The sequence below is a fragment of the Gymnoscopelus microlampas genome, assembly GCF_963454915.1.
Source record: "Gymnoscopelus microlampas genome assembly, chromosome: 3".
Classification (NCBI taxonomy): domain Eukaryota; kingdom Metazoa; phylum Chordata; class Actinopteri; order Myctophiformes; family Myctophidae; genus Gymnoscopelus; species Gymnoscopelus microlampas.
In genome coordinates, this window is record NC_139940.1 from 47,558,940 (window position 1) to 47,571,884 (window position 12,945).

The 12,945-nt window shown below is 38.3% G+C and overlaps 1 protein-coding gene across 1 annotated transcript; it reads left to right on the forward strand.

The window, feature by feature from the left end:
• The first annotated feature begins 6,605 nt into the window (after positions 1-6,605).
• LOC311041570 (urokinase plasminogen activator surface receptor-like) lies at positions 6,606-12,745 on the forward strand. Its single transcript, XM_084051993.1, has 5 exons — positions 6,606-6,737; positions 9,389-9,505; positions 10,052-10,180; positions 11,123-11,233; positions 11,383-12,745. Exons 1-5 carry the CDS (start codon positions 6,692-6,694, stop codon positions 11,793-11,795), a joined length of 816 nt encoding a protein of 271 aa, XP_083908119.1. The 5' UTR covers positions 6,606-6,691; the 3' UTR covers positions 11,796-12,745.
• Positions 12,746-12,945: the final 200 nt, after the last annotated feature.

Here is a 12,945-nt window from a genome sequence, read left to right on the forward strand (position 1 = left end):
GAAAGGAGTCTCACTGCTTCAGTTTGCTCCTCATCTCTGTATGATCTCTGAAACTCACTCTACTGTCATTACAATCAACTCCAATTTGACGAGTGTCGGTTAAACTTCATCACCATCAAAGTATGAAATCTGTCCACTTGCTCAGTAGCTGTTCCCTCTGTTACACTGCACTCAAATGTGACCAGTCATGTCCATCTAAATTACTACTTGTTACTTAACTTGTTACATTATTCATTATTCATTATTATTACATTATTAGATTGGCTTTATTTGCTTAGTTTGATTGATCCCTATTGGTCTGTTGGCCTGCTGTCGGGTGGAAAACTCACATATCCAAAACTTTTAATTTTCAGGATTCAAATGAAAAAATAGTAGATCTACAAGTTCAAAACACATTGCGATGGGACACATTTTAAGCTTGTAGATCTGCTACTTTTGCTACTTTTGTGTGACACTATGCAGTATGATCAAGTAGGGCATTCATTTAAGAGAAAACCATAAGTTGAATCTTTAACATCATGTCCTGTGTTTTCTAAATCACGCTTTATCTAAATTGGTTTTGCTCATCTGACTGCAGTTTGCATTGAGGAAAGTACAGTCCCGCATGGACCTAAACGTTTGTAGTCTTCTTTACTGTCGCCTGTAATGTTCTCACACTGTATATAGATTTAAAATTCAGACTCTAGTCTAGACGGACGGACGGACGGACAGACGGACGGACGGACGGACAGACAGACAGACAATGTTCAAGGTTGTGCTTTATTGTTACATCTTGTGTGCAGGTACATAAGAGTAAAACGTATTTTTGTTCGCTTCCTTCTGACAGACACAGACAGAAAGACAGACAGACAGACAGACAGACAGACAGACAGACAGACAGACAGACAATTCCCCAGGTTATGTTGTAAATCATACTTGTGTAAGCCGTTCTAAAATATTGTTCCATGTGACCTTTGTGACATTTGAGCACCTGCCTCTCCAGTGGTGTCTGCACAGCCCTGCAATGTAATATAATTAAGTTCTTATTTATCAGTATCATTATGAAACACATTTTAAGGTTTAAAGAAAACAATACCTGTCATTTTATAAAAACATTATTTGTTTTGATGTAGATTTTATATTATCATTAAAAATGCCAATTCTTTTGGGGTCGCCGTTACCCGCGGCGATAAGGGGGGGGGGTCCCCGTTGCGGTGACAGGGGTCGCCGTTACCCACGATGATAACGGGGGGTCCCCGTTGCGGTAACGGGGTCGCCGTTACCCACGGCAGTAACGGGGGGGGTGCCCGTTGCGTTATATGTACATATACTTATATATATGTATATGTATATGTCATGTCATGTCTTACTATGTAAAGTACATCAATCAATCAATCAATCAGTCAATGGAGAAATCATTTTTGACCAGATTGCCCTTTAAGCAGTCAATCAGAAAAATAATGAGTTTTCCCACACTTATTAAATTCTTATGCGGAAAATCGAAGATCTACAAGCCCGAAAAAAACGTAGGCTATACCCTTTGGTGGCCGAAATATATATATATATATATTATATTATATATTATATTATATTATATATTATATATTATATATTATATATTATATATATATATATTATAATATATTATCAAACATCTACAATATGAACTATAGTGTTAACAGAGTGACAATGACATCACATGAGTCATGGTGAAACAATTATGATTCATGGTCACACACTATTTTGGTAATATAATTAAATTGATTATATCTTATTGTATTTATTTCATTTTATTTGAATGCAGGGTCATTAAAATGAGTCCATTTACAAACATACGTGTTGAATTAACTGTGGAAAAAGTCATTGGTTTAAGATTGGAGTCATTGGACTAACAGCTATATCACAAAACTTGAAGAACAAGGCACTGGATTAATTAAGCTTGGCTGATCGTTAGCCTCGTCCGGACCAGGCTAACTTCACAGCTAAATTGCCATGGTAACTAAGGTAGGGTTGCGTCAATTTTCTTTCGTGAAATCTAGTCATGGATAAACTTATCCAGGGTGAACTGGCTAAGATAATCTGGCAAGATAATTCAGCTTCCATGAAACAGATTCATCACAAATCCTGGCTAAATTAAGCCAGGATAGGTGTTAAATCCAGGCTTAGCCCCTAATTCTGCTTTTGTGAAATAGGCCCCTACTTGCTTTTGCTGCTGCTCATGTTGTTGCTGCTGCTACTGTCATTGCTGTCTTGCTAAAATTGCTGCTCACCCTCCACCCAAGCTACCACCTGTCGTTTTGGATCTCCTGTTTATGTACGGGGGATTCGGAGTCCCTATATGGTTGGGAGATGTGTTTTATCAGAGTACCTAAGAGGCAGATCCAATTCATCGCCAAACCATGATAAATATATTGCTAATTTTATATTCAATAAAAATATCGTATCCTTCATAAGTTATCTTTATCCATTCATGAGTTGTCCTGACAGAACAGAGCAATTGCTCAACCCACTGAGGAGAACCATGCAGAACAGAGAGTGTGACTGACGGACAGACAGAGGTTTCCTTAATATATACAGTAATAAGATCTGGTATGATAATAATAACACATTTGTTCTACTGCTCTGCCTCCAAAATGTGTAATGCCCTGCTAACAGGCTTACAAAAGTGTGACTCTTTACCCTCCTTCAAAACCGCTCTAAAAGGGCACCTACAGGTGGCTGCACTGGTCCCTGTAAAAAGTCTAAGCTTATCACCGGAAATGACCGCAGGTTGAAAAGCAGGTTTCTGAACTGTCCACAGCCCTCTGAGACACAGAGTGAGTAGATGGTGCCATTGAATAATGAGCATTTTAATACTAACTAATAGTGAAGAACAATTACATGAAGATAAGGACCAATCAGTGAACATAAGGAGCACATTAATGCTCTGCCATATAGGGCTGAACGATTTTGGGAAAAAATCTAATTGCGATTTTTCTGACCGATATTGCGATTGCGATTTGATTGCGATTTTTTTAATTAAAAAAAAAAAAAATCTTAAACATTTTTTTAAAGTCAAGCTTCAGTTTAGTATTCACTGTGTACGTTTAAAAAGTAATTGGAAGTAATGGAACATTACCAAATGGCATACCATTTATTTACTGTTCTAGATTCTAATAAATAAGGATGAGAACTAAAAGATATGAATTGCTTCATTGCTTCCAACATGTATCTTCCAAGTACTTTTTTCCCCATGTATATATTTAAACATTTAGCTGGAATCGAAATAGCTTATTTTTGTAAACAACCCAACATTGAACTTGTTGTCATTAACTTATGGCTCAAGAAGAGAAGCTTTTTCTGAAATGAAGTTCAATAAATAAAAATAAAATTAAACAAATAATTACCATTTCGTGTAAACAATTCACAGCAGTGAAATAAGTAAGTCTTTCACTTATGGCTCCAGAAGCATATTTACTGATATCCAGTATTTAGCTTATGTAGATTAACATTCAACTAAAATTAACACTTTTTTGTCTCACAAGGCAAAGTCCTCTCCTACTGTACATTGTATTACTACTACTCCTTGGAAGTGAAAAACTCAGAATACATAACGCAGTGGTGGAAAGTAACTAAGTACATTTACTTAAGTACTGTACTAAGTACAATTTTGAGGTATTTGTACTTCACTTGAGTATTTCTAATTTCCAATACTTTAACTCCTACTCCACTACATCTCAGAGGCAAATGTTGTACTTTTACTCCACTACAATTATTTGAGAACTTTAGTGACTAGTTACTTTGCAGATATAAATTATAATATTATAAAACCTACATTAACCACTTTAGCCCTATTTTATACCTAGGTAATTTGAAAATAGCCGATCTACAAGCTCACAACTCGCCGCGATGCGACGCGTTGTGAGCTTGTAGATCTGCTTTCAAACATTAGTATTTTTACTTTTGGTACTTTAAGTACATTTTACTTAAATACTAATATACTAATAAAATACTAACCAATACTTTTGTAGGCCTACTTTTATTCAAGTCAATTTTGAATTTGGGATTTTTACTTGTAAGAGAGTACTTCTACATTGCAGTATTGATACTTTTATTTAAGTACAACATTTGAGTACTTTTTCCACCACTGTACATAAGTGACAAAGATACAGTTCAGTCGCTTCTTTTGTTTTGGGCTTGTTTTCATAGACAGGGTTGCTTATTTCTCTCTCAAACCCTGGCAACACTGACCAGGAAGTGCTTTGCATCGTATTGTTGTTTACATTGGATCACAGCATCCGACAGTAATAGTTTAATAATGATGGGAAAAATATAAGTTACACTTACAGAAACAAACATAGATATGAGCAACACTACTACTACACTACTTGTGTCGAACCGAAAATAATGTTTTACCGCTACGCGCGGCATCGGGGACTTAAGTTGCGCAACGCGGCCGCTCGACAAACTTTAACCTAACTCTATGAGAGGGACAGAGCGAGAGAGAGAGAGAGGGGGGGGGGGGGGGGGGGGCGCTGCCCTCTCGCTCCCTGTAGAGAGAGGCAGCCACTCTGGATAGAAGGAGACAAGTCCCGCGGGTGCTCTGGGATTAATATTAATATTACAATTATTTATTATGATAAAATAAAAAAATAAAAAATCGCGGCCTTTGCGATTAGCTAATCGCGTGGTTTCAAATCGCGATTTCGGTTTGAAAACGATTAATCGTTCAGCCTTACTGCCATATGAACTATTATATCTGTATTTATTTACTAGTACAGAACTCTCTGTACCTTCAGGCTAGATGCAGATATGCTCTATGCGTAGCAAGTATATTGGAAAGAAATTCCTTACTTCTTACCAAATGGAATAGAGCCTTAATTAGTATAATTGGCAATTATACTAATTAAGGCTCTGTTCCTTTTGGTGTAGCGCAGTTCTCAAACTTTTTAATTTCAATGACCCCATAACTCTGAGAGTGTACAAATGGAATGGTCCATTTCGTTCCATTTCTACACTCTCAGAGTTTGGCAGCCCAAATCTCATTTCCGAGATTTCAGATTGGAGTGGTATTGGTTTTATGCAGTCTGAACAAGGTTAAGGAATGTGATTTACAATTTACAATTTAAGCATTTAGCAGACACGCACACACTTTATCCAGAGCGACTTACAGTAAGCAAGGTAAACACACACATCAAATGCATAGAGACAGTGTAGTGCCTCAGTAATCTAGGATCACAGGTAAACCAAGAATTTACCACCGTGGGACTCTCTCTTTTCCCGCTGTTTCGGCCAGGTGGGCGTGGTTTCGAGGTTAAATTTAGAATTAGAAATACTTACCTGTGAGGTTAGAGTTAAGGTGTCACAGTGACAGACTTTGCCTGTAGTCATTCCTGTCTAGGTGTTGTATTTCTATTAGTCCAGGGGCCAACACTGATATTTTCACAAATTGGTACCACCTAAGGTGACCGTAAAGTTTTTGTATTTTTGTCTTCCTACATGTCTCTAGTTTATATTTTGGTATGATAACCCTTCCAATCTTGTAGCTTAATGGCAGTTATCACTACCTACCGGCTAATGTATCCGGTAGGAGACACAAAGTAGAATCTTTGTGTCTCCTACCGGAAATACAACCGGGCATCAAATTATTGCGACAAAAAACAAAATATATCCATGTATTCAAGGCTTCATGGGATGTGCAATTGATAACTTCTCAGATTTTTGGTGTTTGCAAAAAGACTGCTTTCCATAAGCTTGTAAAAGTTGACCCTCCTTCGGTCTAGGGTGGTCATAGCTGAATGGGTAGAGAATCCCCCTGGGAAACTTAAAGGAGGAGTTCACACAAAAAATGATTTATTTTCTATCAATTGCACACCCCATGAAGCCTTGAATACATGGATATATTTTGTTTTTTTGCCGCAATAATTTGATGCCCGGGTGTATTTCCGGTAGGAGACACAAAGATTCTACTTTGTGTCTCCTACCGGATACATTAGCCGGTAGGTAGTGATAACTGCCATTAAGCTACAAGATTGGAAGGGTTATCATACCAAAATATAAACTAGAGACATGTAGGAAGACAAAAATACAAAAACTTTACGGTCACCTTAGGTGGTACCAAAATATTGCTTGGCCTCTGGACTATATTTTGTGTTCATGTTCTAGCTTCCATGGTTATATGTTCATATTTCTCATGTGTAATCTGCCCTCATGTGTATATTATTGTTCCCCAGTCAGTCCTTGTCGGGTCATTGTTTGGTGTCACATCATGTTCATTGTTGCATCAGTTTGTGATTGTGACTGTATTAAAACACCCAATCATGGGTTTTGAACTCAAGTGTTTTAGTGTTTTCAAACTAGGCTACATTTACCTTCAAAATATAAAATATCATACACATAAAAACACAAAACATCACTGTTTGATCAACGTTGTTGTAACTAAAGGCCAGTCCACACTCCACACTCCACCCCAATGATTCTCAACATGCAACTCCTTGCAACTACATGTATTTGCGAACAGGAAGTTGTGTGTTACATGACTCATTGGCACTGATGGCGAAGGATGGCAGAGTGGGAGGAGCTTCTAGTAACATCCATACTGAGCTGTATCTTATTATTGCTTCCCTGTATATGACCAAGCTTTGTACCATGGGCGACCAGGCCTTCTGCTCGGCCGCTTATTAGAAGCTGTAACTGTGTTCAATGTTTCATTTGAACCTCTCTGTTCAACACAATGCATCTGATCACACTCATCCTTGGGCTTATGCTGTTACCAACAGGTACGTCTGTTTCTATCGTTTGGGTGTTAGTGTTTATTTTATTTTATCTTATTTATCCTTCATTTAATTGATTTAGCACTTGCTGGGTGTTTTATTGAGGACTCAGGACAGAACAGTGTTGAGTCGAGTGTGAAGTAGATCAGATGGTTCTCCAGAACCAACCTGCTCAGGGAGGTGCTGGGCCCCTAATTCAGCCCGGGAATCCCAGATAGAGTGGCCGTAAGGTGCGCGGCCAAATGCTGCTCGCCGATTTTTTTTCCCCTCCGGCCGCGCGGCGAGGTCCCAAATATTAACCGATGAGCAGTATATTCTTGTTTATAATTAAAACAAACAATTTTATTATTTATAATAAAAAATATACAATGAAAAATGTACAATGTATTGATGATATGTATTTGGCTGCGGATCCCCATCTCTAAAATAAAATGTGTTGTGCCAGGGACCTCCAGAAGCAAAGATTTGAGTTAAACATTTTCACTTAAAAACATTTATATATTCAAAGATTTGCACAGATTTTCTGTGTGTGAGCTTGCAGATCTGCAATTTTTTAATAGTTAAAGTATAAAATATGGTTAAAGTGGTGAAAATGATTGTGACGCTATATTAACTAACTTTGCTGGGGACCCCCTGGAACCCCCCCCAAGGGCCCCTGGGGGTCCCCGGACCCCACTTTGAGAACCACTGAATTGTACTGTATATGTGTGCAGCTCTGAACATTGCAGTTACAGGAAAAGTTAAAAAAGGGAATAGAGGAAAAAGGAACAGAACACAGAACATGTCAAATAACAGGAACACTCTTCAATTTCAAATTACTTTATTCTATGTTCCTCTCTGAACTTGTATTTGTTTGTGCAGCGATTAAAACACAGACACCATACACAGATGCCCAGGTCAATATACACAGAATTATCTTCATTATTCTTTTTCCTCTATAAGAGCTGTCTGGCTGACTGGAATGATTTTATTATTGTTTTTTTTTTGTGTCTTGTCATAAGACCTATATCCCTTACAGGATTATAAGACACCAAAAACAAACAAAAAAACAATATCACATTAACTTCCTGGAAACAGAAACTGCACAAGTAAAAAAGAAAATATTTGGTTAATACCCAAAAACAAAAAATAAGTATACATCACATATATGTTTTCTTTGTCCGTTTGTCCCATGCTTTTTCTAATATTGCAAATATCTTATGTTCAAAAATCCATACAAGTCTCTCTGCGTCACTTAAAGGACGACTTCACCACTTTTCAACATATCTTCATATAATAGGTCCTCACTAATGCTCATGATAAAATGGTACAATTTTTTTCTAATCAGTTTGTGTCTCAGAGGAGGGCTGTAGACAGTTCAGAATCCCGTCTACCAGTGACATCATCGATGGGGAATCCAAGCTAATAGAAACTGCAGGCTTTGTATTCCTGGAAAGTTGTAATGCAATAATAGATCCCATTGTTCTCTTCTTAATAAAAATCTGAATAAAAAAATTGTAATCTTTTTGGATAAAAAAATCCTGCCTAACGATGATGTCACTGGTAGACGGGTATCTGGACTGTCCACAGCCCTCCTATGAGACACAGACCAAGTAGAAAAAAATTGTATCATTTTATCATGAGCATTAGTGAGGACCTATTATATGAAGATATGTTGAAAAGTGGTGAAGTCGTCCTTTAACCATATCAAATCTAGGTTTTTACACCTGTTAAACATGTTTTTTACGTAGCTCATGACATAAGGGGCAGTAGAAAATAAAATGGAACTCATTCTGAATATCATTTATGTCACAATAAGTACAAATCCGCTCTTCTTCTATTACTCCTCTATACCAACCAGTCTCAAGGTGCAGGGGCAAGATCGGAGTTGATCAAATAGAGATCTTTGTCTTTTGGATAATGGAGCACAAACATACTTTTCACTAGCAGAACAGCTTTTTATCATAACAAATGTTCTCAGTTTAGGTTTATGCAATATATATATATATATATATATATATCCTGTGACCATTGTGACCTGACCCACTGTTATTATAACCATCAGAGTTGCAGATGTGGTTCTCTGCAGCTAGGGGGCAGCAGAATGCAGCACTCTGTACAGCATTATCTGGAACACATCTTTATAGTTGGACCAGCTCACGGTTTCTAAACATCTGGTCCGGGGCCCACCAGGAGTCCAAATGGACCCTTACGCGTCTGTGACTCTGACAGTGTACAAATGGAATCTTTCTTCTTTTTTTTATCTTCGGGACTCCAATCCAAAATCCTCGGTGCTAATTGAACTCTGAGGAGTTACAGACCTGTAATCAGAGAGTAGAGAAGAGACGTATTTTCAAAGCTCTCCTCTTGACACCAGTGTTCATGTCCATAATATCTGACATCTGAGAGGAGAGGAGAGGAGAGGAGAGGAGAGGAGAGGAGAGGAGACTTTTTGATTAAATAAAATGAAGATGGTTTAATATAGCCTAAATGTGTTCATTGTCAGTAGTTTAATGTTGTGGTTGTTGCTGCTTGTCTGTTATTATAAAGTTTTATTTTAACAAGTCAAATGTCCTAAAGAGAACTCTATGTATAAACGTGGAGTGGTTTAGTTTGATAGATCAGACACATGCATGGTGGTCAATTAATTGTAACCTGTCTCCTAATTGTTGTCTCAGGCCATGGATTAAAATGTTATGAGTGCATCCCTGGACCAACAGGAACCTGCACTGAGACACAGAAACAATGTCCTGGATCTGACAAATGTGGAGCAGTAACAATCAGGTCATATGTGGGTATGTGATACAGTTATAACCTCTGTGTGTTTATTTTAGCAAATTCTTTAAGAAATCCCTCAGCAGTAAAGCAGGGCTTTATAACTCCAGAGACAGTTTTTAATTGAACTTTTTCCACTCGCTGGTATGTGTCACTGATAACGTAGCCATATCCGGAGGTCTCTGTGGTGTTCTCTAGCCTGCCTCCCCTGTGGCTAACTGAAAGAGTGGGCACTGAAACATTGTGGGCACCTCAATGTTAAATTGACATTTTCCCCCAAAATGTATCATAGACCTAAATGTACCCTTCAAATTCTTGTTTATGCCCACAATGACTGGCTAACAACGGGTTTTGTAGCAATTTGTAGCAATTGTATAAATATTAGGCCTTAAATGTCAAATGTTCAAGCATCAAGAAATAAAAATGCCAATTTAACATTGTACCCAAGCATGTTTCTAAGCGCCCCCTCGTGGATAGAATAGAACACTGTCAAATTAATGAAGCACAAGGAACATGACATGCAAGCCATGAACATTATGCAAGACTAATATCTTGTTTGTTTTCAGGTGACATGAAAATGGACGTTAAAACAAAACACTGCACTGACCTGTGTATTACTGGCTCAGTGACCATTGGATTCACCATGTTAAGCGAGTGCTGCACCACTGACCTCTGCAATGTCCAATACCCCACACGTAAGTATCTGTATTGCCATAACCTTGACAACCTTGCAGGCTTATGCAAAGGTTAATCATTCACTGCCATTCACTAAATAGCCCAAAAAGCCCAGACTGCCAGCGATTTCGCGATTTTCTTACCTTTTCAAGTAGTCACACACTCACAGAATATTTATCTCCAGTATGAATCACGGAGGGTTTCACTGTGCTGCTTGAAAAAAAAAATGTCATCGCGACCTCCCCTTCGCTTTTTATACCCAGTCGAAAATAGTATAGAAACATAGAAATATGTTTCGCCAAAAATACATAGTAGTAAATCTTGGATCGCGTTATCTCCAGGTTCTGTGTGAAATAATACAAAATTAATTTTTTTTTTTTTTTTTTGACAAAAGACGTAATTGGCGGTGTGGGCACTCGATTTACAGCCGTCAAAAGACGTCATTGGCAGTGAATGAGTTGTTAAAATGTAATTTAGATAGCATGTTATGTAGACAGACGCCAGGTTAATTTGTTGACCTGGCATCCTATTGTATAGTTTCAAAGTACATATTATTGTTTTTTTTTTCTCTGTGCATTTGATGTATTACCTCGTGTTTTCCTTACTTACTATAAATCGCTCGGGATTAAGAGCCCCCTAATTGCCTAAGTTGTAGTTGGAAATTGAAATTGCCACTGACAGCGAGTTGATTTTAAATTGTTTTTTATCTCTGGGACACTAATCTACACTGTAAAATCCTCAGTGCTATTTTAACTCTAACAGTGTACAAATGTATGCGGTGTCCGAGATGAACTGTCCACAAACGGAGAGAGGGATGGAGGGACAGGGGCAAAAAAATAATCTCCACCTCCCGGCCTTTCGGCCTGGCGGAGATAACTACTATAAACTTGTTGTTTTGTTGTACATGAGGTTCAGTTTTGAACACATCATCAATAAACTTGTTATAAATGTAACCCTTACAGCTCCTGTCAACCCTTCTCCCAACGGTAAGAAGTGCTACACTTGCCAAGGTGACGACTGCTCCCACATTCTACCATGTACTGGTGATGAGGATCGCTGCCTCGCAGGAAAAGGTAACAAGCTTATGAATTTATACGCCTGCCTCTCCTGTTTACCCAAATATTTCACATTCTGCAGCTCAGAACAGTGATCAATGATTTTTCTAGACTTGGAGCATTCAATTGAGAGAGTAATATGTTTTTTTGTGTGTGTGTGTTCACAGGGGTAATGGGAGGCAAAGATATCAACGCAAAAGGCTGTGCCTCAAAGGGCATGTGCGTGTCAAGTGCCATCATACCCGGAGTCATGAACACTGAAGCAAGCTGCTGTGAAGGTGACTTGTGCAACGGCGACGCAAGCAGTGCTGTTATTGCCACAAGTGCTGCAACCACTGCTGTTACTGCTACAGATGCTACAACCACCGCCGTTACTGGTACAGATGCTACACCCACTGCTGTCATTGATACAAGCGCCGCAAGCATTCCTACAAGCATGGCTGTTAATGCTACAAGTGCTACAAGCCCTATTGTTAGTGCTACAAGCACTACTGTTAGTGCTACAGGCAGGGCTACAAGCAGTGCTATTAGCCTCTTGTTCCTGGTAGCACCAGTGGTCTCTGTTGTTATGTTAAACTGAAAGGAGCCTCACTCCTTCAGTTTGCTCCTCATCTCTGTATGATCTCTGAAACTCACTCTACTGTCATTACAATCAACTCCAATCGGTTAAACTTCATCACCATCAAAGTAAGAAAACTGTCCACTTGCTCAGTAGCTGTTCCCTCTGTTACAGTGCACATGTTATCCTTCTAAATTAATACTTTATTGCCTATAAACATTACAACATTCTGAGATGTTGGTTTTATTTGCTTAGTTTGATTGGTCCCTGTTGGCCTGTTGGCTTGCTGTCGGGTGGAAAACTCACACGTCCGAAACTGTTACTTTCCAGGATTCAAATGAAAAATAATATTAATTAATTAATTACTAGTAGATCTACAACCTCAAAACACATTGCGATGGGACACGTTTTAAGCTTGCAGATCTGCTACTTTTGCGTGACACTATGTACAGTAGTATGATCAAGTAGGGCATTCATTTAAGAGACATCTAAAAGTTACAAATTCAGACTCTAGTCTAGATAGACGCTTGATGCTTGTGTAAGCCGGTGTTCTAAAATATAGTTTGATGTGACCTTTGTGACCTTTGAGCACCTGCCTCTCCAGTGGTGTTTGCACAGCCCTGCAACATAGTATAATTAAGTTCTTATTTATCAGTATCATTATGAAAACACATTTTAAGGTTTTAAAGAAAACAATACCTGTCATTTTATAAAAAACATTATTTGTTTTGATATAAATGTTCATATTATCATTGAAATTGCCAATTATTTGTGGACCCACTTGCAATACTCTCACAGCCCACCAGTGGGTTGAGAATCACTGGTGTAGTGTAAAAAGTGGGCTGTTATAGCGCCAACATGTGGCCAATCAATTTGTATGGGATATTAATCATGTACCTTTGGACTTGATTTCAGTGATCAAACAGTGTTCCTGTTATGTTCTGTTTGTGTTTTTCATCTGCTAATTATTGTCAGTAATCGATTGATCAAATAAAACAGTTTGTGCTTTTCCATAAAGCTACAGCACCCTTTCAAGTTTCAATGAGTTTATTGACACAAAGACATACAATGCAGACGGTAGAAGATATATTCTATAAATAGTGACATTCTTGGACTTCAAGCTTCCTCAACAGTGTGGAAAACACGTGATGCTGCAGAACCCAGGCGTTCA

What these genes read in the sequence shown, in the direction of transcription:
- LOC311041570 (XM_084051993.1), top strand. Translation starts at nt 6,692, where the DNA reads ATGCATCTGATCACACTCATCCTTGGGCTTATGCTGTTACCAACAG. An exon ending in GCTTATGCTGTTACCAACAG is followed by an intron (nt 6,738 to 9,388) that starts GTACGTCTGTTT and finishes TTGTTGTCTCAG; the next exon opens with GCCATGGATTAAAATGTTAT. An exon ending in AACAATCAGGTCATATGTGG is followed by an intron (nt 9,506 to 10,051) that starts GTATGTGATACA and finishes GTTTGTTTTCAG; the next exon opens with GTGACATGAAAATGGACGTT.